The 23540-nt window shown below is 41.9% G+C and overlaps 1 protein-coding gene across 4 annotated transcripts in view; it reads left to right on the forward strand.

The window, feature by feature from the left end:
• The window catches only part of KDM3B (lysine demethylase 3B), a 52609-nt gene that overhangs the window by 22255 nt on the left and 6814 nt on the right, over positions 1-23540 (forward strand). For 2 of the 4 annotated variants that reach the window (XM_033096068.1, XM_033096070.1), the window contains exons 7-18: positions 441-1040; positions 4218-5454; positions 6238-6439; positions 9637-9851; positions 10638-10790; positions 15815-15922; positions 16909-17036; positions 18165-18438; positions 19138-19394; positions 21543-21812; positions 22611-22782; positions 23176-23266. In XM_033096068.1, coding sequence (XP_032951959.1) covers positions 441-1040; positions 4218-5454; positions 6238-6439; positions 9637-9851; positions 10638-10790; positions 15815-15922; positions 16909-17036; positions 18165-18438; positions 19138-19394; positions 21543-21812; positions 22611-22782; positions 23176-23266 — 3707 coding nt within the window. The remainder of the gene's footprint in view (positions 1-440; positions 1041-4217; positions 5455-6237; positions 6440-9636; positions 9852-10637; positions 10791-15814; positions 15923-16908; positions 17037-18164; positions 18439-19137; positions 19395-21542; positions 21813-22610; positions 22783-23175; positions 23267-23540) is intronic. The other 2 variants (XM_033096069.1, XM_033096071.1) reach the window with 2 other exon arrangements.

A 23540-nucleotide genomic window follows, 5' to 3' on the forward strand; every position in this document is an offset into this window, starting at 1 on the left:
AGGAAGAGTTTTTATATTTCAATATTTGAAATGCCAGTTTCTGTCAAACAAGGAGATAAATATGAAATAAAGTGTTTTTCCATCAAGGGACGAATGAGATCCCAGCCTAGCTTTGGCAGTCTATTCTGCAAAAGAAATTCTACAAATTTTTAAAATCTTCAAAAAGTTCATTTGAGGAAGTAGTACATTTTATTTAAGGGAAGGTTTGCCAAGTGAGTTAATCTCTAGTGACCGTTATCTTGAATATGTGTGTGTAAATTGAGTCATAGTAAGATTGGAGCTTTTTCACAAAGGGGAGGTCTTAGAGCTAGCATTGGCACTTGGCAATCTGTGCCTGCTTTGATTTTCTGCTTCTAGACATGGGAAAGAGCTAATGGTTTATGGTTTTCACAGGATGGAAAGTCCCTTGTAATAAATCTCTTTTGAATTTTGTTTTGTAGGGGGGTACGTTAAAAGCAGTAAAATCTTCCAAAGGAAAGAAGAAGAGAGAGAGCATAGAGGGGAAAGATGGCCGGAGGAGAAAAAGTGCTTCGGACTCTGGGTGTGACCCTGCATCAAAGAAATTAAAAGGAGACAGGGGTGAAGTAGACAGTAATGGGAGTGATGGAGGTGAGGCGAGCCGAGGGCCCTGGAAAGGAGGGAGTGCCAGTGGAGAGCCAGGGCTGGATCAGAGAGCCAAGCAACCACCGACTCCATTTGTCCCCCAGATTAACCGCAACATTCGCTTTGCCACTTACACCAAAGAAAACGGCAGGACTCTGGTGGTGCAGGATGAGCCTGTAGGTGGGGACACACCTGTACCTTTTACTCCATATTCTACAGCCACAGGTCAGACACCTTTGGCCCCAGAGGTGGGTGGAGCCGAAAGCAAAGAGGCAGGAAAAACACTGGAACAAGTTGGCCAGGGCATGGTGGCTTCAGCAGCTGTGGTCACTACCGCCAGCTCTACCCCAACCACGGTGAGGATCTCAGACACTGGCCTTGCAGCAGGGACTGGGCCAGACAAACAGAAAGACAGCCGGTCGCAGGCCCCAGGAGAGGTGAGTTGTTTCAGGGGCAGATGTGCAAGATTTGGGTTCACTCTTTCACCCTACTTTGTTGTTAACACATTAAAAAGTATCTCAATTGTCACAGGGAAGAAGTATTTCTGAGATGTGCTTAAATTGAACTCTGGATAGTCCTTTAGTGCTCATTGGGCAAATGTGTATATTTTAATAACCTTTTCAGCTCTTAAAAGTCACTTGAACAGTTAGGCTAATCAAAACTGATTATACAACCCAATTTAATGAAATAAGATAGATTTGGTGGAGAATCTTCTTAATTCAATTATCTGTTTAGTTCACATATGGTTGAGCCTCCACCAGGATTGTAAGAGGCAAGGTTAATGAATTACAGTGATGGTAATAGTCAACACTATAATTAAAGCTATGTGAAAGCTACTGTTACCAACCCATGCTTTCAGTTCATCATTTTCTATGATATTTTCCCTTGAGATTGGGCTTTCCACGGTTTGATATGGCCCTAAATTTTTTATCCTAACTTAATCTTTTTAAGCTTTAGCTGGAAAATTTGATAGAATTAATCACAGTAGTATCCAGTTTACTATTTTCTTTAGCTGATATGCATGTATCGTTGCTGAAATTGAACTTTTGTTAAATACAAATTAGCATTAAGTTGACTCCCCAATCAAATTTGAAACAATATCAAAATCAATTCTCATAGTCTTCTGACTCTTACTTTGGTCACCAAAGTTTGATTCATGATGTTAGTCATATTTTTTCAAGCTGGAATATGAATTACAAAGATAAAATGCTAAATGACATTTTTAAATTACATATAGGAAACTACTGTGTGCTAAGTACTGTATATTTTAAAGAATTGAAATCCCTATTTGAAGGAGCTCACATCCTAAAATGAAAACATTTTAGGTATAACAATGCCAGGTAAAACATGGAGTATGCATTTCACCTGATTTCTTCCCCTCCCTAGAAAATGCAGTTTGTCAATCCCTAGTGTGTAGGGATGGGGAGAGAGGTGAAATGTTCAGGCAGAGAGAAGAAGGCCTGTAAATGCAAATTTCACACTGTTCATGGTTTGTCCTCTTAGTTGACCAGCATTCCCAAGAGAACAAGGTGAGGTCTCATGTGGATTTCCAGTGTGTGTGTTGTCATATTGCCCAGATTAATTAAAATCAACTCCATGTCGAAAGCAGTGTCGATGTAAATGGGGATTACAAAATAGACCACATTTTACACGCTGCAAGGAGAGCTTCACTGAGTGCTGTTATTGTTGGGAGTAGCAAAGCTGAATAGATGAAATATGGATTCAAAGGGCGTTTTCCATACAGGTTGGAGAAATTTCTGTGACCGCATCAGTAATTTTGTTTATGTGTCAGCCTAGGTATTCTCCTTGGGATAGGATTTAAAAATACAGACATGGATGTTTCCATTATGATGTCAAATCAATAAGTTTAGAAACCTCTCGCACTGAAAACTTGAGTTGAAATCAGCTTGTCATCACTTTCTTATAAGAAAGGGATTTGGAATTTAATCATTTGAAGGAAAATGAAAGACCATCCAAATTGGTCTTCATTCATGTGTGTATTTATTTTTAAAGGGTAACTTTAGTAGTGAAACCTGAGCTATCCATGCTGGTTTCTTGCAGTCCTGCAGGTGTCAAGGCGCCTGGCCAAATCCTGCTAGCGAAACAACTGCGAAGCCTCAGGGCTGTGTCTGTCTATTCCCTTCTTTTTTAATGGGAATGGTTGTTGGTTAGTGGAAAGGAAAAGAAAAAAGAATAATGAACTCTAAAACGCCCTGAAACTGTCTCTATAGCAAATGTCAGCTGGTGAGCTGCTTGGTCCTCATGCTTCTATGCTGCCCTCAAGCGAAGTCCTAAAGTAGAATCCTCTTGCATATTTAAAGAATACCTTAGGTAAATTGAAACTTCCCCCTTTTTTTTTAACAAAGCCCTTTTGTTTACCTGGAACTTTTTTTTTAATTGTGGCAAAGTAACCTGTAACATAAAATGTGCTGTTTTAACCATTTAAAGAGTTCAATTCTGTGGCATTTAGTACATCCCCGATATTGTACAGCCATCACCACTGTCTAGTTCCAGAAATTCTCATTGACCCCAAAGGAAACACCATATCCATTAAGCCGTCATGGGATAATTTTTATTTACAGTGTTTCAAAGTGAATGTTTGCGGGGATCATCCTCTACTACCTGAACATTAATTGTTTTTAGTACTCTATGGTTCGTTAGTCAAGTGTTAAGACCTGGGTTTTATTAAATTAACAAGTATTACATAAGTGCTCATACCTACCTACGGATGTTTTCTGTGTATGTATTGGTATATGGGTGTATAATATATACCCTTCTTTACGCACACACCCTTTATTCATATACATAAGTTAACTTTTTCAAGGTGAAAAAAGGAAAGTGTTTTTTCATTGTGCAGTTTGTTATGCTTAATGCTTTTGTTGGGTGGGCAAATCAGCATCTACATTTTTCCTGTTTGGAGACTTGTTAGATCCTGATGATAACACAAGGGTTCAGTGTGCTTTCTTTAATTTAGCATCTTTAGGTCTAACTTTAATTGAAACATACTCAGCTTTTAGATTGACTTGGACCCAAAAATGAATTGCCAAATTCCAAAAGGATCCATCTTTGGGAGTTTCAAACTAATAAAAGAATACTTTTCCTTAATGTACAATGGGCTCATGGGGCTGAAGTCACTTTTGTAAGATGGGAAATTTGCAGTAGCTTAAATAAATCAAAACTTCAACAATAGCCCCTAAGGTCATCGAGGAGATTAATATTACATGGTCATTTGGTATATTTCAAAGTAAAAGCTGATGTCTGTTCAGGAATCCTTTTCACCAATTCCCTGGTGGAGTCATTATTTCCAAAGAGATACTAGGAAGCCTACATAGCTTCCTAGTGCTGTGACAACCAGTTCACTAACAACCACGGGAGTGCCAGGGTAAATGACATCCTGCTATGTCTAGCTAACTTGCTAAAGATGCTCTCTGTGTGGTCTGTGGCAGGTTTCTTCCCTAATGCTGGTGAAATCTAGTTATAAGAGCAGTTTTCATGGAATTGTAGGAGAGAAAAGTTGATTGACCTTACAAGAAATGTTGGCCTAGGTCCAAGAAAGAGGTCATAAGGTTGTACAGCGATGCCAGCATCACTAACTCAAGCTGTCTTCTTTTCAGAATTCAAGAAATTCTGTTCTGGCTTCTTCTGGATTTGGAGCGTCTCTTCCAAGTTTATCACAACCGTTGACTTTTGGAAGTGGAAGGAGCCAGTCCAATGGGGTTCTAGCCACAGAAAACAAACCTTTGGGCTTCTCTTTTGGTGGGAGCTCTGCACCAGAGTCTCAAAAAGACTCTGATCTCTCAAAAAACTTGTTTTTTCAATGCATGTCCCAGACTTTACCCACCAGTAACTACTTCACTACCGTTTCGGAAAGTTTGGCTGATGATTCCTCCAGTCGAGATTCATTCAAACAAAGCCTTGAGAGCCTGTGTAAAGGCAGATCCACTCTTGGAGCAGACACTAAATCAGGCTCTAAGGCTGGCAGCTCTGTGGACCGGAAAGTGCCTGCAGAGTCCATGCCCACCCTCACACCAGCCTTCCCACGGAGCCTCCTGAATGCCCGCACCCCAGAGAGTCATGAAAATCTATTTTTACAGCCCCCCAAACTATCCCGAGAAGAGCCCTCTAACCCTTTCTTGGCATTTGTGGAGAAAGTTGACCATAGCCCTTTCAGCAGCTTTGCATCTCAGGCATCAGGTAGCTCTTCCTCTGCTACCACTGTCACCTCCAAGGCAGCACCCAACTGGCCCGAGTCTCACTCCTCTTCAGATTCGGCATCTTTAGCAAAGAAGAAAACCCTCTTCATCACAACTGACTCTTCCAAACTGGTGCCTAGTGTTCTGGGCTCCACTCTTACCACCGGGGGTCCGAGCCTCTCTGCCATGGGGAATGGCCGCTCCAGTTCGCCCACCAGCAGCCTCACCCAGCCCATTGAGATGCCTACCCTCTCCTCCAGCCCCACGGAGGAGAGACCAACTGTGGGGCCTGGGCAGCAGGACAATCCCCTCCTCAAAACCTTTAGTAACGTCTTTGGCAGGCACTCAGGCAGCTTTCTGTCCTCCCCAGCAGATTTTTCACAGGAGAACAAAGCTCCTTTTGAAGCTGTGAAAAGGTTCTCACTGGATGAGCGAAGCTTGGCTTGCAGACAGGACTCGGACTCCAGCACCAACAGTGACCTGTCAGATTTGAGCGACTCTGAGGAGCAGCTGCAGGCCAAGAGTGGCCTGAAGGGGATTCCAGAGCACCTGATGGGGAAGCTGGGCCCCAATGGGGAGCGCAGTGCTGAGCTGTTGCTGGGCAAAAGCAAGGGGAAGCAGGCCCCCAAGGGCCGGCCTCGGACCGCACCCCTGAAAGGTGATCCTGCTGGGGCTCTATGTATGTGGGATTGTCTCTGGCACAAGTCTCCACTGCCTGTTGTGTTGTTGGGCAGCTGAGGCCCTCCCTGTGGTGGAAAGTTCTATCGTCTCAGAATCACATAGCCAGAAGGCCCTAACAGAGACCCCCTCACCAGGCCTGTTTCAGGGCAGGATTGCCTCTAAATCGGCACTAAGAGGGGTATGTGCCCTGCAGAGTGATAATCCCACAGAGGAAGATCTGTGATCTTCTTGGCAGTCTGTCTGGTCAGAAACTTCTTCCTTGTGTTTTTCTCACCTTTTCTGCTTCCCTTTGGTCCCTCCTCTTTAATTTACTTCAGGAGAGTTACTGAGTATTGTGAGTATTGGTCTCCATTCTCACATAGCAGGCTTTTACTGACTGGAAGCAAAGAGAATCACTCCTCACTTTGCTTCTATCTGGCAAATATATCAGGTTTTAATGGCTTTAGAACAGTCATCCCGTGAGGAGCTCGAGGCAGATGGTAGCTCCCTTCTGCCTTCTTGGGTTTTTCCTCGCCCATGCTCACAGTTGTTTCACTATAATGGGCCACTTCCCACAAATTCTCCATGGTCCTTAGCTCCCAAGTGAAGCCTCTTTCTCCCTCTGCTCCCTTTCTGTTAAGGATGGCCCTGACGGGCACACACCCAAACAGTGCAGAGGAGTGACCCAGGTCAGGACAAGTGTGTCCCCAAAAGGATCGTGTTATTGCATCTCGTCTGTACCTGTCACAGCCAACCATTTCTCCTCCCTCCCTTGACGTAGTTGGCCAGTCAGTCCTGAAGGATGTAAGCAAAGTGAAGAAGCTGAAGCAGTCTGGAGAGCCCTTCCTACAGGATGGGTCATGCATCAATGTAGCCCCTCACCTGCACAAGTGTCGTGAGTGCCGCCTGGAACGCTATCGGAAGTTTAAGGAACAGGAACAAGATGACTCGACGGTGGCCTGCCGCTTCTTTCACTTCCGGAGGTACCCAGAGTTCTTTGTCTCCTGCCCAGCTCCCACTAGTGATGTATAACTCCCATTGTTCGTCTGCATCTGGAAACATCTCACCATCTTTCTCTTCGTTTTCCTTACTCCTCTGCTCTCAGAGTCTGCTGCTCTGTCATAGTAGCCACTTAGTTGTTTGGATGGCGAAATGCCATGTGGCTTTGTCCTTGGAGAATTGAAGTTGAACAGTCTCGGCTGCCAGCTCCTCAGCTACATTGACTTATTCCTAACTTGGGTTCTATTTGAAACCAGTGGTATAGCAGCAGCAGGACTCCGCTTTGTGTTTTGAATCTGTCTGACCACTCACTCGCCTCTTCAGTGATAGAGTAACTGGAGTCCCCTAGAAAGAAGGGAAAGTAAGATTAGGAGAGAAAGTGAATCGTCTTTGAATTAGAGATAACTGATAAATCCTAGGAATATCCCCTAATTTTACCAAACCACAGCTATTTAGTTACTTTTCTTACGCTTGATAGACTTAGAAGAGGAATTTCTTCTAAATGATCTTTAAGAATCTTTAATTTTTAAAATAAAGAAATCCAAATGGTTTATCCACACGGTGTGGATTCACTTATTCAGCAAATGTTATGTTGAGCACATAGTGTGTGCTACTCATTGCTCTGGACACTGAGAGTATCAGTGCACAAAACCTCCAATTCCAGTCCTTGAGAGCTTTGCATTATAGTTGGGGAGGCAGCCAGTAAGTAAGACAAAAAATTAAATATATGGTATGTCAGCTGATAATAACTATGAGAAAAATAAAGAAGGGAAAGAAGATTGACGTTTCGGGAGACTTAGAGAGGCTATGGTGTTAAATAGGATGATTTGAGAAAGTTCGATCTGAGTAAAGACCTGAAGGAGGTGAGGGAGTTGGCCACACATTTTTCTGGGAGACAAGTATTCCGGGTAGAGGGCACAACAAGAGCAACTGTCCCAAGGCTAGAATATCCCTGGTGTGTTTATGAAGCCAGAGTGACTAAAAAAGTAAGCAGGGAAGAAAGGAGTTGAGGCCAAAGAGTTCATGATGGGTCCAGATTTTAAAGGGCTACTCTTAGGGCCCTGGCTTTTATGCTGAATAAGAATCATTGGAGGTTCTGAGCTGATGAGTGACCCTGATGAATGTTTCAAAGCAGCACTGTGACAACCTTCTTGAGAATAGATTACATTGAGGTGAAGGCAGAGGAAAGAGGCTGTTGCAATTATCCAGGTGAGAAATGATGGTGGCTTAGTGCAGGGAGGTAGCGATATAGGTGATGAGAAGTGGTTGGATTAAGGATATATTTTGAAGATAAAGCCCACATGATTTTCTGATGGGTCAGTTGTGAAGTATGAAAGAAAGGAGTAAAGGATGATTCTACAGCTTTTGGCCTAAAAATTGGAAGAACAGAGTTTCCATTTACTGATAAGGAGATTTCTCGGGGAAAAGTAGGTTTGGGGAGGAAAATAGGGAGCTTTAATTTGGGCATGTTAAATTTGAGGTGCTTATTAGATTTCCAAATGGAGGTGTTGAAAGGGCAGCTGCATATACAACTCTAGAGCTGAGAGAAGAGGTCTAAACTGGAGGTAAGAATTTGGATGTCACCAGGTATTTAAAACTGTTTGACTCTAAGCCTAATTGATAGTCATGTAAGAAATCACAGTGTAAATAGAGAAGAGAAGCAGTCCAAGTACTGAGTTCTGGAGCTCTCCAACATAGAGAGGGAGATGAGGAGGAACTAGTACAGACGGCTGAGAAAAAACAGCCAGCGAGGTATCCTGGAATACAACTGCAGAAAGTTTATCCAGGAAGGAATAGTGAACGGTGGCAAATGCTCCTGATTGGGTCAGGTAAGATAAAGACTGCAAGAGACCATTAGATTTAACAAGAGGGAATGACCTTGTCAAAAAGCTTTGGTAGATTTTTGGGGGAAAAACGTGATAGGAGTGGATTAAAGGAAAATAAAAAGGAAAAGAGAGTTGGCAACATCAGTATAGACAATTCTTCCAAGAAGCTGCTCTAACAAGCAAATAAATGGAAGCTGGTATGGGAGCAAGAGGATTTTTGAGAGAGCAAGTACAAATACTGACAAGAATGATTCAGCAGAGAGGAAAATAGATGATGTAGAAGAGAAAATTAGTGGAGGGATGCTTATGAAAGGATAGGATGTAAAGCATAGGTGGAAAGATTGGTCTTTGCTGAGACCTAGTTCATTCATTGTAGCAGATTAGATGGAGTCCATGGGCCCAGCTGCAGGAAGGTGTGGTAATGTGGTGGTCAGAGTTTGTGGGAGTTCTCTTCTGGCTCTTTGTATTTTCTCAGTGGAACACTTAACAAGGTCTTCCAGGGGAATTTTGGAGGTTTAAAAAGAAAGGAGAAGATACGAAACGGACATCTAGGAGAGGGAGTGCACCCTCTGGATTGTGACTGCTAGGCAATAGTAAGGGAACAGCTGATGTAGGTAGACATGAATTTAAAGTGTGACAGTGAGCCTGGCTCTGTGTTTTTCTGTGACTTAAGTATTAGCCAACCTTCTTATTAGCACAAAGAATGCATACTATTAGGTTGGTGCAAATATAATTGTGGTTTTTGCAATTTTTTCCCCCTTTTTCCGTCTCTGCCCCCCTACTCTGGTTCAAGCCATTGTTTCTCAGTCTGGTTGTGAGGACATAGCTCCCTGGCCCATGTTGGTATTAGGAGCCTTGCGCTCCCCTGGCTGAGGCAGTCAGTCACCAGTCGTCGGTCGCTCACGGCAGCTCTCGCCAGCTGCCGGCCACTCATGCTGGCCACTGGCCGCTGCTGGCAGCACAGCAGCCCGCAGCAACCCACATCAGCTCACGCCAACTCCGGCTGCTCACGGCAGCCCAGGTCCAGGGAGAGATATTGTTCACAATCTTAGCTGTAGAGGGCACAGCTCACTGGCCCATGTGGGAATCGTACTGGTGACTTCAGCCTTAGGAGCACCGCGCTCCGACCACCTGAGCCACTGAGACTGCCTGCAATTTTTTTTTAACCTTTTAAACCGCAATTACTTTTGCACCAACCTAATATGTTGGTCAGATATGGTGAAAGTTCTTAATTCAGCCTGATTCCTGTTAAGTCTCATTTTAATGTCTTCTAGGTCCTAGGAATTTAGGTGTATGTTACTTTGCATGACTGCTGCTGTTTACCATGTGTTTGACTGTTTTCCTTCCCATCTCAGGTTGATCTTCACTCGAAAAGGGGTACTCCGTGTGGAGGGGTTTCTGAGTCCCCAGCAAAGCGACCCTGATGCCATGAACCTGTGGATTCCCTCTTCCTCCCTAGCAGAAGGGATAGACCTAGAAACCTCAAAATACATCCTGGCCAACGTCGGGGACCAGTTCTGCCAGCTCGTGATGTCCGAGAAGGAGGCCATGATGATGGTGGAGCCACACCGTAAGGCACCCTCTTGCTCATCTTCCAGGCACTCCTCGTAGGAACTTTCGTTTTCTTGTAAAGGGAGGAGCGGAAGGACTGGCAGACGGCATTTTCTGTAGATGAATTAATGAGTGATGGGACTCCTTTGCAGCAAACTATATAGCTACTATATAGGCCCAAACTATATAGGCCCTAACTATATCCAGCAGACCTCATTCCTTCAGTCTTTAGCAGTTAAACCAAAAACTTCTTCCTGCTTACCTTTCGTTTTTGTGGCACAGCTACCATAAAATGCATTTTGATCCCTGTTTGGGTTTGGTTCTGAATATTTGCAGCTCACTTTGAACCAGTTTGTATTACTAAGCAATACACTCTGATTTGTGAATAGATGAAGTGCTATAAGGTGCCGTGTTTCACACCTAGAACCTACATTATTCGGACATTTATGACATTTCCATGTCTGTGAGATACTGGACCCTATTTCCAGACTAAGGGAAATTGTACTAGGAAATTATGCCCTACATTTCAAGAGAAGAATGTTCTTATTTCAAACTCCCCCAAATTAAAAATTTTACGATATTGTAAGTGGTACCATGAGGCATTCATTCTCTATTGACCCTTGTTCAGAAATATTAGAAATTTCATGTATTTTGTTTCTCTTGCAATTACAGAAACATACCTCATGAATTTTTGAGTTTTATCATTGGAAAAAACAACTTGAGTAGGAAGCAGTGGGTCTCTGGGGTTTTTGCTATTGTTGAAGATGGTCGGTGCCAACAATATTTCTCTTCCTCTTTCCACCAGAGAAAGTGGCATGGAAGCGAGCTGTGCGTGGTGTACGGGAGATGTGTGACGTATGTGAAACAACTCTCTTCAACATTCACTGGGTTTGTCGCAAATGTGGATTTGGGGTCTGCCTTGACTGTTACAGGCTCAGGAAAAGCCGTCCGCGCAGTGGTAAGCAAATATTGTGCTTTGCAGTTCTAAAGGTAACCTGTCAGTGTGTGGCCCTTGGAAATTGAAGCAGGAATGGGTTTGTGCCCCGTCTTTAGCTATTTAGCTTCATTCTTTACAATTGCCAGTCCTTCAGCCTGGTTGGGAAGGCTAACACAATCCAAGAAGGGTTATTACTCATCCTCCTTGTTTTGTTTTCTTTAGTAACATCTTTACTGAGATAGAATTCACATGCCATAAAACTCACTCTTTTAAAGTATACAATTCACAGATTTTTCCTATGTCCTCAAGGTTGTGCAACCATCACCACTATCTAATTCCATTGTTATCACTCCAAAAAGAAACCTCGTACCCACTACCAGACTCTCCCCTTTCCTATCTATGTCCCCTCAGTCCTTGTTAACCACTAATATACTTACTGTTTCTATAGATTTGCCTATTCTGTATGTGCCAAATAAATGGAATCATACAGTACTTGGCCTTTTGTAACTGGCTTCTTTCACTTAGCATACTGTTTTAATGCCCCATGCATGTTGTAGCACATATCAATAATTCATTCATTTGTATTGCCAGATAATATTCCATTGTATGAGTATACTACATTTGTTTATCCATTCATCAATTGATGGACATTTGAGTTTTTTCCACTTTGGGCTATTATTAAAAGTGCCACTGTGAACATTTGTGTACAGATTATTGTGTGGACATATGTTTTCAGTTCTTTTGAGTATATATATATACCTATATATATACCTAGGAGTACAATTGCTGGGTCCTATGACAGTTCTATTTTAATCCTTTTTGGAAGTGCTAAAATGTATTTTAAAGTAGTTGCACCATTTTATAAACCCACCAGCAATGTATGAGGGTTCCGATTTTTCCACATCCTCACCAACACTTGTTATTGTCTGTTTTTTATTATAGCCATCATAATATCTGTGAAGTGCCAGCTTCTGATGTGGTCTTGATGTGCATTTCCCTAATGACTAATGACGTTGAGCATCTTTTCATGTCCTTTGTGGCCCGTGTTTATTATCTTTGGAGAAATGTCTATCTAAATCCTTTGCTTCCCTTTGTTCTTGCTTTATTTTATGATACACCAGGAATCCTTGCTCCGTGACCACCTCATTCTTCCCTCTTCAGAGATACAGTGTAACCGTTATGACTGGTTTAGAACTTAGGCTACTGAGATTTGAAACCTACTTCCACCAGTATGGTGTCTTGGGCTAGTTACTTCACCCCTCAGAGCTTCAGTTTTCTTATCCATAAAAACAAAGATAATGTGCGTATTTCTCTCACATCTCTGTTGTTAGGTTTAAATGAAATAATATATGTAAAGTGGTTAGCACAAGGCCTGACACCCACTACTTACTACATGGTAAGTAGCTGTTAGATATTCTACTCCTGCCCATGAATGATTAACTGCTACAGGAATTGCCCTCCTGCCATACACAGTAACACCAGACAAAATATATGAAACCATGGTTTAAGACATTGGACAACAGGCAGCATGAGTCTGCCTGTGAGAAGGGAAGAAACATGGTAAACCCTACAATTGCCCCAGTTTGCTGCCTGGAGGCAGTTTCCAGGCTGTAGCACATGGAAAGGCAACTAAAACAGAGTTTGGCAATCTCACAGAGTTGAGAAAGAGATCAGTCTGAGAACAGTGAGGGAGAGTACTAAAGAGGTCAGAGCTCCATAGAGAGAGAACCCTGAGGTTTACAGAGAGATCACCTGCATTTTTTGGCTATATAGTGATCTGCACATGCATGAGATGAAACTCCTGAAGGCTTAAAAAAAAACCCTCAGAAAGCAATTGGCTGAATAATTTACAGAACTTGGAATTTGTATTCCCTCCAGCCAGAGTAGAGAGACACTGGGTAGAGTCCAAAAGGGTCACACCTTAGTAGTGGAATACAGGCTTCTCTGGACCTTCCACAACAAGGTATAAAGCAAGCCTTTGAAGGATCAAACTGATCCGCAAGTTACTTAACTATGTCCCAGACTAAAACCAAATATTCTTTCAAGGATCACAACAAAATCCAATACACAGAAACATAAATGTCATAAAGCTCTGTGTTCAGTCGAGAATTATCAGGTATGCAAAACAGAATATTATGTGTGTGTGTGTGTGGGGGGGGTTTATTTTATTTTATTTTATTGGTGTTTCTTCAGGGCCCATCAGCTCCAAGTCATTGTCCTTCATTCTAGTTGTGGAGGGTGCAGCTCAGCTCTAAGTCCAGTTGCTGTTTTCAATCTTTAGTTGCAGGGGGCGTAGCCCACCATCCCATGCGGGAATTGAACTGGCAACCTTGTTGTTGAGAGTTCACGCTCTAACCAACTGAGCCATCCTGCGGCCCCCAAAGCAGAATATTATGACCAGTAATCTGAGGGGAAAAATCAATAGCTGCAAACCTAGAAATGACAGTAGTGATAGAATTAGTATAAAATGACATTAGCAGCTTTTACAAATTTTATAAATATGCTTAAGGACATAGGAAAACATGAATATGACAAGTAGAGAAAGAAGATATTTAAAAGACTGAAATGAAACTTCTAGAGATGAAAAATATCTCAAAAAAATTAACGTCACATAGGATTAATAGCAAGACACTGCAGAAGAAACAGTGAGCTCTTAGCACTAGAAACTATCCAAAACTCAGCACAGAGAGAAGAAAGACTTCAATTTATAAATGGAAGAGTGCCTTACTGAACTACAGGAAATGGTATGCAGTCTAGGAAACGGATAACTAGGGCTCCAAGCAAGAGAAAGGATGGGAGGGCAGAGACAAAAAATATCTGTGCATTTGTAGTATTTTGGCTTCATTAGCCAAAACAGTTCCAAATTTGAACAAAATTATAAAACCACAAATCCAACAATCTACCTCAAACAGAAGAAAGGTTGAGAAAACCACACCAAAGCACATCATAACCAACTTACTGAAAAAAGTTATAAAGGGAAAAGAAGCAGTATATCCATACTACAAAATTAAAAGCAGTCATTCAGGCAGAAGTAAATGATAAGGAAATTTGGATTTACACAAAGGAATGAAGAACAACCTCCATGATCAATATGTGGGTACATATAGAGACTTTTTTTCTTATTTTTAATCTTTTAAAAGATAATTGTTTAAAGCAGAAGTTTTAACAGTGTATTACAGGGTTTACAATGTATATAAAATTAAAATATGTAATGACAGCACAAAGGAAATGAGGGGAAAATGAAAGTATGGTTTTATAGGGGTCTTATAATATATGTGAAGTGGTATAATATTTGAAGATAGAATGTGATAAGTTAAAGATACTACAAACCCTAGAGCAACCACTAGAAAATAAAGCAGTGTCGCTAAAAGCCAAAGGTAGAGACAAAAGAAATCATAAAAATACTCAATTCAAAAAAAGGAAAACCAAAACAAAAAAATGAGACAAATAGCAAGATTGTAAATTGACACCCCACAATATAACTACATTAAATATAAATAATTACATTCAATATGAATAAACACTAAAAGAAAGATATTGTCAATTTTTTTTTTAAGAATGAAATTGGAGGATTTATACTACCTCATTTCAAGAGAACAAAGTCTAGAAACAAACCCACACATACACAGTCAAGTGATTGTTGACAAAGTTTCCAAGATAATTCAGTGAGGAAAAAGATAGTCTTTTCAACAAATGGTTTTAGAATAATTATATATCCGTATCCAAAGAAATAAAAAAACTTCTGTTTTTATACCATATACAAAAAAGTAACTCTTAAGTAAATCATAGTCCTAAACATAAAAGCTATAAAAACCCTAAAAACTCTAGGGAAAAAAACAGAATCTTTGTGTCCTTGGGTTAGACAAATATATCTTAGATGGGACACAAAAAGCAAAAGAAAAATTTAAATCATCAAATTTGAAAACTTTTGGTCTTCAAAAGTGTTAAGTAAATGAAAAGGCAAGCCACAGACTGGGAGAAAAGATTTGCCAATCACATGTTTCCTGAAGGGCTTCTATCCACAATAAAAACCAAGTCTTACAACTCGATAACAAGAAGTCAGAGAACCCACTTTTTATTTTCTTTTTTTCAAAGAACCCAGTTTTTAAATGAGCAAAAGATTTGAACAGATTCAATAAGAACATGGGAAAAAGATATCATTATTCATTAGGGAAATGCAAATCAAAATCATAATGAGAGACTACTGTATCCACTAGGATGGCTAAAATTTTAAAAACTTACAGTACCAAGTGTTGTGAAACATGTGGAGGAACTAGAAATCTTAAACACTGCTGATAGGAATGCAAATTGATTCCATCACTTTGGAAAACAGTATGGCCACCTCTTATAAATTTAAACATAAATTTAGCATATGATCCAGCATCCCACTTCTAGGTATTGATAAGAGAAATGAAAACATGTCCATGCAAAGACTTGTACTTGAATATTTATAGCAGCTTTATGCATAATAGACAAAAATTGGAAACAATCTCAAGGTCCGCCAGCTGAGGAATGGGTGAACAAAGTGTGATATATCCATACCAATCCCACTCAGCCATAAAGAGGAGTGAATTACTGACACATGCAACAGTATGGTGAATCTCAGAATCATGATGCTAAATGAAAGAAACCCAACACAAATGAAAGAAATGAAAGAAACCCAACACAAATACCGTATGCTTCCAGTTACATGAAATGCTAGGAAAAGCAAAACTTGAGTATTAGAAAGCTGCTCGGGGGTGACCAGGGGTTGAGGAAAGGGTATTCACTGTGAAGAACTCAGGGGAACTTTAGGAAGGGAGATGGAAATGTTCTATGTTATGACTGTGATAGTGTTTATCCAACTGTGTACATTTGTCAAAATTCATTGAAGTGCACACCTTAAATCATTGGATTTATTGTATGTAAATTATATCTCAGTGAAGCAGACTTAAAAAGTTAGCTGTTACCTTCTTTGGTCCCTGAGAAAACTGGTCTTTGGAGTCTAAGAGGGCTACATCTTGTGACCCCATAAAATAAGTGAAGGCATTTCATTTCTCTTTCAGAGACAGAAGAGATGGGTGACGAAGAGGTTTTCTCCTGGTTGAAGTGTGCAAAGGGGCAGTCCCATGAACCAGAGAATCTCATGCCCACGCAGATCATCCCTGGCACAGGTACGGAAATTCCTTTTTTGGATTTGGTGGGGGGAAAATGTTTTTAATTGAGATAGAATTCTCACATCTTAAGGTTTGGTGAAATGGTTTATCTCAGCATGATTTTTTTTTAAGCCTCATCAGATTTTTCTGAGAAATGGAATCTTTAGACATGTGTTAGAATACATGCAGCCACTGCACACACTTTGCTTCCCCTTTCTGGTTGGAGATGTTGGTTACTGTTCCAGGTACCATTTTACATTCCCATGGTTGTCAGGACCAGAATAGAAAAAGCCAGTCCCCACGTTGCCAGAAAGACCTTTCGTTTTAGGTTCATAAAAATCCAACTGAAGCTAGTCAAACCTCCGAATCCACGAAAAACGTGGCTTAACAGTAGGAATAAGTGGTTGTGTGTGTGTCACAGCCCTAGTTTACTTCAGTGATTCCTCCAGAAAGTCGTTCCAGCTTGCACACTTCCACTAACATACATGCATTGAAGGTGGTTAATATGCAAAACTACTGCCCATGTTCTTCTTCACTAAAGAAAGCCCCGGGGTGGGGGGGGTAGCGGGTGGGAGTCCCTGGATCCTTTATACCCCAGTGCTTCTAAGCAATAGAACAGTAAAGTACATAAACCTCAAGTGTACATCTCAAAATGTTTACTCTTCCACTTTAAGGAATCTACCCCTAAAGTTTCTTCTGGAGGACACCGGGTTAAGTTTTCCAGAGGAGGGAAAGAGTGTGCTTTAGAGGTTAAGAGAACACAGAACTCGGGGCTAGGAATACCTGGGTTAAATAAAGCCTTAGTGCTTCGACTGGCCAACTATATGTACTTGAGCAAATGACCTAACTTCTGAGTCTCAGTTTCATTGTCAAAAACTGAGGGAAAAGGCTGCTGTCTCATGGGAATGTGGTAAGGATTGATGGAGATAATGTTAATAAGGTCTTTAGCACAAGACCTGGCACATACAAGCATTCTAATGTTGTTATTGTTGTCTTTCTCCCAGCTCTTTATAATATTGGAGACATGGTACATGCTGCCCGCGGCAAGTGGGGAATTAAAGCAAACTGCCCTTGTATTAGTCGGCAAAACAAATCTGTGTTGAGACCTGCTGTCACCAATGGGATGTCGCAGGTAAAGTGGTGTGTGTGTGGGTATAGCTGAGTGAAACTTAAGTTCTTAGGAAATGCCCCATTTTCTCCTCTGTTGTCCCAGGTTTTCCTGCAATTCCTGAGAAGTTAGGGAATGGTGAAGCCTTTCTATAAAGAGCCTAAGAAGAGTTACTCAAAGGACTTTAATTTCCCCTGAGTGGTACAAGTGTCTCTTCGTTCATCTTTAAAACCAATCCAGGCTTAGCTAATAAATGGCACAAAGAGATTCTTTGCATCTTGTCAAGATTTATACCTTAGGGTCCTGTGCAGATGAAGAGTACAGACGAGGTTACTAGGAATACAGTCCTATCTATGCTTGGTCCCTGTCCTGGTCCTGTTAGGTACGAAGATACGAAGATTGGCCTTCTGAGCCAGGATCATCCTGCCCTGAAAGCATTCCCAAGCCTCCAGACCTCCAAAGAGAGCAGTGGTTTTCTCATTGCTCTCTCAGAGGTGGAGGTCATTCCAGTTTGACGGTGGCTATTTTGAACAAAAGGCTGGTTTTTCAACACACACACACACACACACACACACACACACACACACACACACACACAACTAACTGCATACATTGGGAGGCCCTTCCAGGAATGCTCCCACTAACACAAGGTCAATAAGAGACGCAGGGATTGATGCTGATGGACCTCAAGATACATTTTTAGTAGAGTTGCCATGTTAGAGCAAATGATGTGTAAAATTCAGTAACAGAATAACATTCATTGAGTTTATGTGTGCCCGAAACTATCCTAAGTTCTTTGCATATACTATCTCATTTAATCCTCAGAACAGCTCTGTAAGATCGAGTTCTAATCACCGATTGCAGAATTTGAACGTCAGATATGCTAAATAAAAATTTAAAAAAAAAACCAAAAACCTGTTTTATTTCCAAGGCTTGTTCACTGCTCTTTCCATAGAACCTAGCGTAGTTTTCTGTCACATCATAGGACTCAATAATTATATGATGAATAAATGAATGAATGAAATAGCAGTTTATGGGGCAGTTTCAGATTGTTTTTCCAGACCGATTTTGTGTGAGCAGGTATTGCTATTTGTGTTTTATTTTTTCTGCACAAGGACTCCCCTCTAACCATGGTGGCCTCCTGTGCTTTAGCTTCCTAGCATAAACCCTAGTGCCTCTTCTGGAAATGAAACCACCTTCTCAGGCGGAGGAGGAACTGCAGTGGTAACAACTCCAGAGCCCGATCCCAAAGCCGACAGCACTGACATCAGAGCTGAGGAGCCTCCCAAAGCAGACAGTCTGGCATCAAACAGCAATAGTGAGCTAAAAGCCATCAGGCCCCCTTGCCCTGACACAGCCCCACCCTCCTCTGCCCTGCACTGGTTGGCGGATTTAGCAACTCAAAAGGCTAAAGAAGAAACAAAAGGTGAGATGAACACAAGCCTCTGCTCTGCCTGTGGGTGGAACACTTGAGTTATTCTGGGATTCTTCAAACTCACACATTACCATCCACATTTATGAAACATGCCACTTGCTTTCTCTGGCTGATCACATAAAATGAGGGAATCTCTTTCAACTTCTTTGTAGAAGTGGAGCCTTTTTTTAAAGGCACGTGGCTGGGCTCTACCCCAGACCTCTTCAGTCAGAATTGATGCAAGATTTTTAATAAGCTTTCCAGGTGGCTCTGTTACGCAGCCAGAATTGAGGGCTAGACCCCGTTTTCAGTGGGCACAAGAATCACCTGGGGAATCGTAAAAAATGCAGATTCTTGTGCCCCACCAGCCCTGTTACATGAGGATCTCTTAGAGTAAGACCAGGAATCTCCGTTTTTAACAAGCACTCCAGGTGATTCCAGTACAAGTGTTCTGGAGACCCACTTGAAGAAACACTGCCTTAGAAAGTGAGGGAGACTAAAGATGAATGGGAACAAAAGGAAGTTTGCAATCCAGATCTGGAAGAGAAAGGAAGAAGTAGGGGAGCTTCTCCTTGGCCATAGTCATAGCTCATCAGGCTTGGCCCAGACAACCCGTATGCAGTTTTGGGGGGCAGGCTGATTTTTAGGAGTCAGTTGCCTGCTGGGTGTTCCTTGTCGTGCCTAATGCTGTTCCCGGTTATGTTCTTACAGAAGCAGGGTCCCTGAGGTCGGTGCTCAATAAAGAGTCTCATTCACCCTTTGGGCTGGACTCGTTCAACTCCACTGCAAAAGTCTCTCCGTTGACTCCAAAGCTTTTTAACAGTCTGTTACTCGGTCCCACTGCCTCCAACAACAAAACCGAAGGCTCTAGCCTTCGAGACCTCCTTCACTCCGGGCCCGGAAAACTTCCTCAAACCCCCTTGGACACAGGCATACCCTTCCCCCCGGTCTTCTCTACATCCTCAGCAGTAAGTGTCTCCTCTACACCTCGAGCATTTCCTGCTTTTCCGTGAAAGAAACTTCACAGAGCTGATAACTGGGTTAGAGGGTACGTGGGTGACTTGTGTTCTCTCCATTGTCCAGCCAAAAGGTCTTTAAGTTTTGGGAATGTTTGAGGTCCTTTTAAATAGTGAACCTTTTGTGCCACATTAGGAAGTCGATAGAAATTGAGGTATTGAAATTTTTAGTCATCTGTAGAAGTCACTTTATTTTCTTGAAAGACATTAATTTTTTTTTTTTTTAACCTAGGCAGTACCTTCATATTGTAATCTCTTGGATATCTAAGAGACACCTCAAACCTAACATATTTAAGACCACCCTCCTGATCTGCCTGTGAGCTATCTCCTCTAGTTTCCCTCTCGGTCAGTGGCATCTCCATTCTTCCAATTGCTCGGCCAAAAATCTTGGAGTCATTTGGGACTTCCCTCTCTCAACATTTCATAATAGTCTGTCAGCAAACCCTTTCAGTTTGATGTTCAGATGTATTCAGAGTCCACCTGTTTCTCATCAGCCCCACTGCTTCCTCTCTGGTCTGTGCCAATATCCTCTTGCGTGAATATTTGCAGTAAACTCCTTATACGGGTCCTCTTTATTCCTTCCCTTTCCACTCTAGTCTGTTTTCAACGCAGCAGCTAGGTGATCCTTTTAAGTCAAATCATGTCACCTCTGCCTAAAAGCTTTCAAGGGCATCCTGTTTCTCTCATAAAGCAGAGTCCTTTCAGTGAACTGTAAGGCTCCAGCCCTCTCTCTGCATCTTCCCCTCACTTCTCTGACCTCAGCTACCACTTTCATTCTTGTTCAGTCTGCTCTGGCCATGCCCGGCTTCTTGCTGTTCCTTGAATATGGCCCAGCAAGCACCCTCTTCAGAGCCTTTACACTTGTCCTTTCCTCCACCTAGAACTTTCTTTCCCGTGTAATCACATGGCTTGCTTCATCATCCGCTTCCTCTCCTCCCTCCTGAAATGTCACCTCCTCAGTAAGACTTCTTAGATCACCCTTTTTAAAGGTCCATCCCACTCCCATCCTCCACTCATAACTATTTTCTCTACACTTATTTTTTCCATAGCACTTCTTACCATCTGACTTACTGTGTGTTTTATTTATTGTCTGTCTCGCCTCTTTTTAAAGGCATTTTTGGCTGTTTTATTCACCATATCCCTAGTGCTACAGTGTTTGGTACATAGTAGGTGTTTAGTAAGCATTTACTGAACAAATGAATTCGCAAGGTACACAATGTTAAAGAAACAGTGAAGTCTTCCCACCATTGTCTCCCAGCCACCTGTTTCCCTTTCTGGAGGTCACTGTTGTTTCATGAGTAGTCTCTCTGTGATAATATCATGCATATATAGCTTTTTCCCCCATTTTTTACACAGAGGTTCTACACAGTTTTTCTGTTTTCAGTTTATATATGTCGGAGATCATTTCAAACAAGTACATAAATGTTTTTCTGATTCTGCTTAAATCTGTTTTATGATTAATGGCTGAAATTTGATTAGCTTTGGGTGGTTGGGCCCTGTACAATGTGGGTTATTTGTTTCTCTTCTAGATAAGTAACGTTAAAAAAATTACTTTGGCTCTATTTTTTTGTACTTGCTCCAAGCCCCAGTTTTCCTTTTTCTTTTTTAATTTTTCCAGAATGTTATATGATGACATGTACTCTGCAGAAATAATGGTTAGTGACACTTCAGGCATAGGATTATCAAGTTGACAAAAGCTCAAATATTGCATCCCTTGGGCATGCTGGCCAGAAAAAAATTGATAACCCTCCAAGTGAATGACGTTTTTCACTCAGTCACAGCATTTTGTGATCCCTGCGTTCTGTGTGCCTATGCTTAGTGCAGGGCTGAATGCAGAGCTATTTTCTTAGGTGTCAGATCTCTTGAGGCAGAAGGGATCTTCCTGTTCTTTCTTTCATAAATGTAAAGCAAATGAAGGATAGGGAAATTTAAGATATTGACTTAATAGACTCCCCCCTCCAATTATAAAACTCATTTCAACAATTTTTATGAACTCTAAGGAAGTAGATCAGAACTCCTTGGTATGAACACAACTTGCTGACTTTTGAATGCTCTTTTCACGTGGCCTCCGTCAAACTTACCTGATGGATTTGTGTCTAGCAGGGAGTGAAGAACAAGGCCAGCCTACCCAACTTCCTTGACCACATCATTGCCTCAGTGGTGGAAAATAAGAAAACCTCAGATGCTGCAAAGCGGTCCTGTAACTTGACTGATACCCAGAAGGAGGTGAAGGAGATGGTGATGGGGTTAAATGTGCTGGACCCCCACACCTCTCACTCCTGGCTCTGTGATGGGAGACTTCTGTGTCTCCATGACCCCAGCAACAAAAACAATTGGAAGATCTTCCGGGAGTGTTGGAAACAAGGCCAGGTAAGCAAGAATAAGAAGTTCCCTGGGCTGGCTGGCTGGCTGGCTGGCTGCCTGCCTGCCTGCCTGCCTGCCTGCCACACCTACCAGGAGAGATGCAGTTCTCTCTGGGAGATCTTTGGCCAGGGAGATTTAGACATAAGTAAGTTCATTGTAGACAGCCTTGCTACTTCCAGTTTTCTTGGGTTTCTAAAAATCAGAAGATTCCTAAAAACACATTATGGATTTTGTTTCTAAGCTGTGTGGCTCTGTGCTCTTAATAGGGCATTTGAAACTTCTGTTAGGTGGTGATCTGATCTTAATGACACCTTTAGAGGAAAATCCTTAAGTGTGATGTGGGGTGAGGAGAATGTGGGTGGAAGCGAGTAGTGCTTTTCTAGGTAAATGTTTCAAGGCCACACAAGTTTGTGTGATAGTGTGATAATATTCGTTTTTTTCCCTTAGCAGGTACTTAAGGAAGGGGGAAGTTATGGAATTGTCTGGATAGTCTTTTTTTTTTTCATTGTCAATGTGAGGAAGTATTCTCAAAGGTGCTTTTATCTTCTCACCTCAAAATAGTGGTAGATACTAGGGCAACAGAAGTGATTTCTATGGTATATTCCTAGGGTGTGAATTGAGTAATAATTGAGTAGGAGTAGTGTCCCTTTGCTGCAGCTGATATGTTGAAATCCATAGATTCTGAAACTGAGAAGGAACAATAAATCATCACGGAGAAGAGGTGGTCCCCAGGAAATCTTTCTACTCCATCCCTTAGTCCTAAGCTAAAAGTATTTCCTAAATGGGGTATTTTTGTTTCCACAGCCAGTGCTCGTTTCAGGGGTACATAAAAAGCTCAAGTCTGAACTCTGGAAGCCAGAAGCCTTTAGCCAGGAATTTGGAGACCAAGATGTGGATTTGGTGAACTGCAGGAACTGTGCTATAATTTCTGATGTGAAAGTTCGGGATTTCTGGGATGGCTTCGAGATCATATGCAGTAAGTAGCTTTGATACCTACTTTAATAATGGAAGACTGGGAAGTAAGCATATGCCTGCCCTCCCCGCCCCCCAGAATAACGGACTATATCCTCTTGGAGGGAGACACATTCTTTCCTGGTGCCAATCAGGTAGCTCACCTGGCAGTCACTTGGCTCCCAGAGCACACCTGAGCTTAAGCACGTGATCCCACAGGGTTTGTGGAGCACTTTCACTCTGAGGGAGGGGGATAAATGTAGCATGTACTAAAGCAGTGCTAACAAGGCCCATCTAGTCCATTTTGGGAGTTTACAAGTTCGAAAATAAGAGCGAGTCTTCTAAAACTTGTAGTCACTGGAAAATCAGGCAGCGGCCAACCCAGCAGATGTTTATGGGAGTGCTTTCTGTCTTCCAGAGCGATTAAGGTCAGAAGATGGACAGCCAATGGTGCTCAAACTCAAGGACTGGCCTCCTGGGGAAGATTTTCGGGACATGATGCCAACAAGGTCAGTGAACTTATAGTGGGTCATCTTGAGAGACTTTTTTGCCTTGCCAAAGCCATCCCAAAAGTAATCACAGAAAAATGAACTTTGCCTCTTCGCTTTTTTTTTTTTTTTTTAAGATTTTATTGGGGAAGGGGAACAGGACTTTATTGGGGAACAGTGTGTACTTCCAGGCGTGTTTTCCAAGTCAAGTTGTTGTTCTTTCAGTCTTAGTTGTGTCGGGCACAGCTCAGCTCCAGGTCCAGTTGCCGTTGCTAGTTGCAGGGGGCACAGCCCA

This window comes from Rhinolophus ferrumequinum, chromosome 24 (genome assembly GCF_004115265.2).
Source record: "Rhinolophus ferrumequinum isolate MPI-CBG mRhiFer1 chromosome 24, mRhiFer1_v1.p, whole genome shotgun sequence".
Taxonomy (NCBI): Eukaryota; Metazoa; Chordata; class Mammalia; order Chiroptera; family Rhinolophidae; genus Rhinolophus; species Rhinolophus ferrumequinum.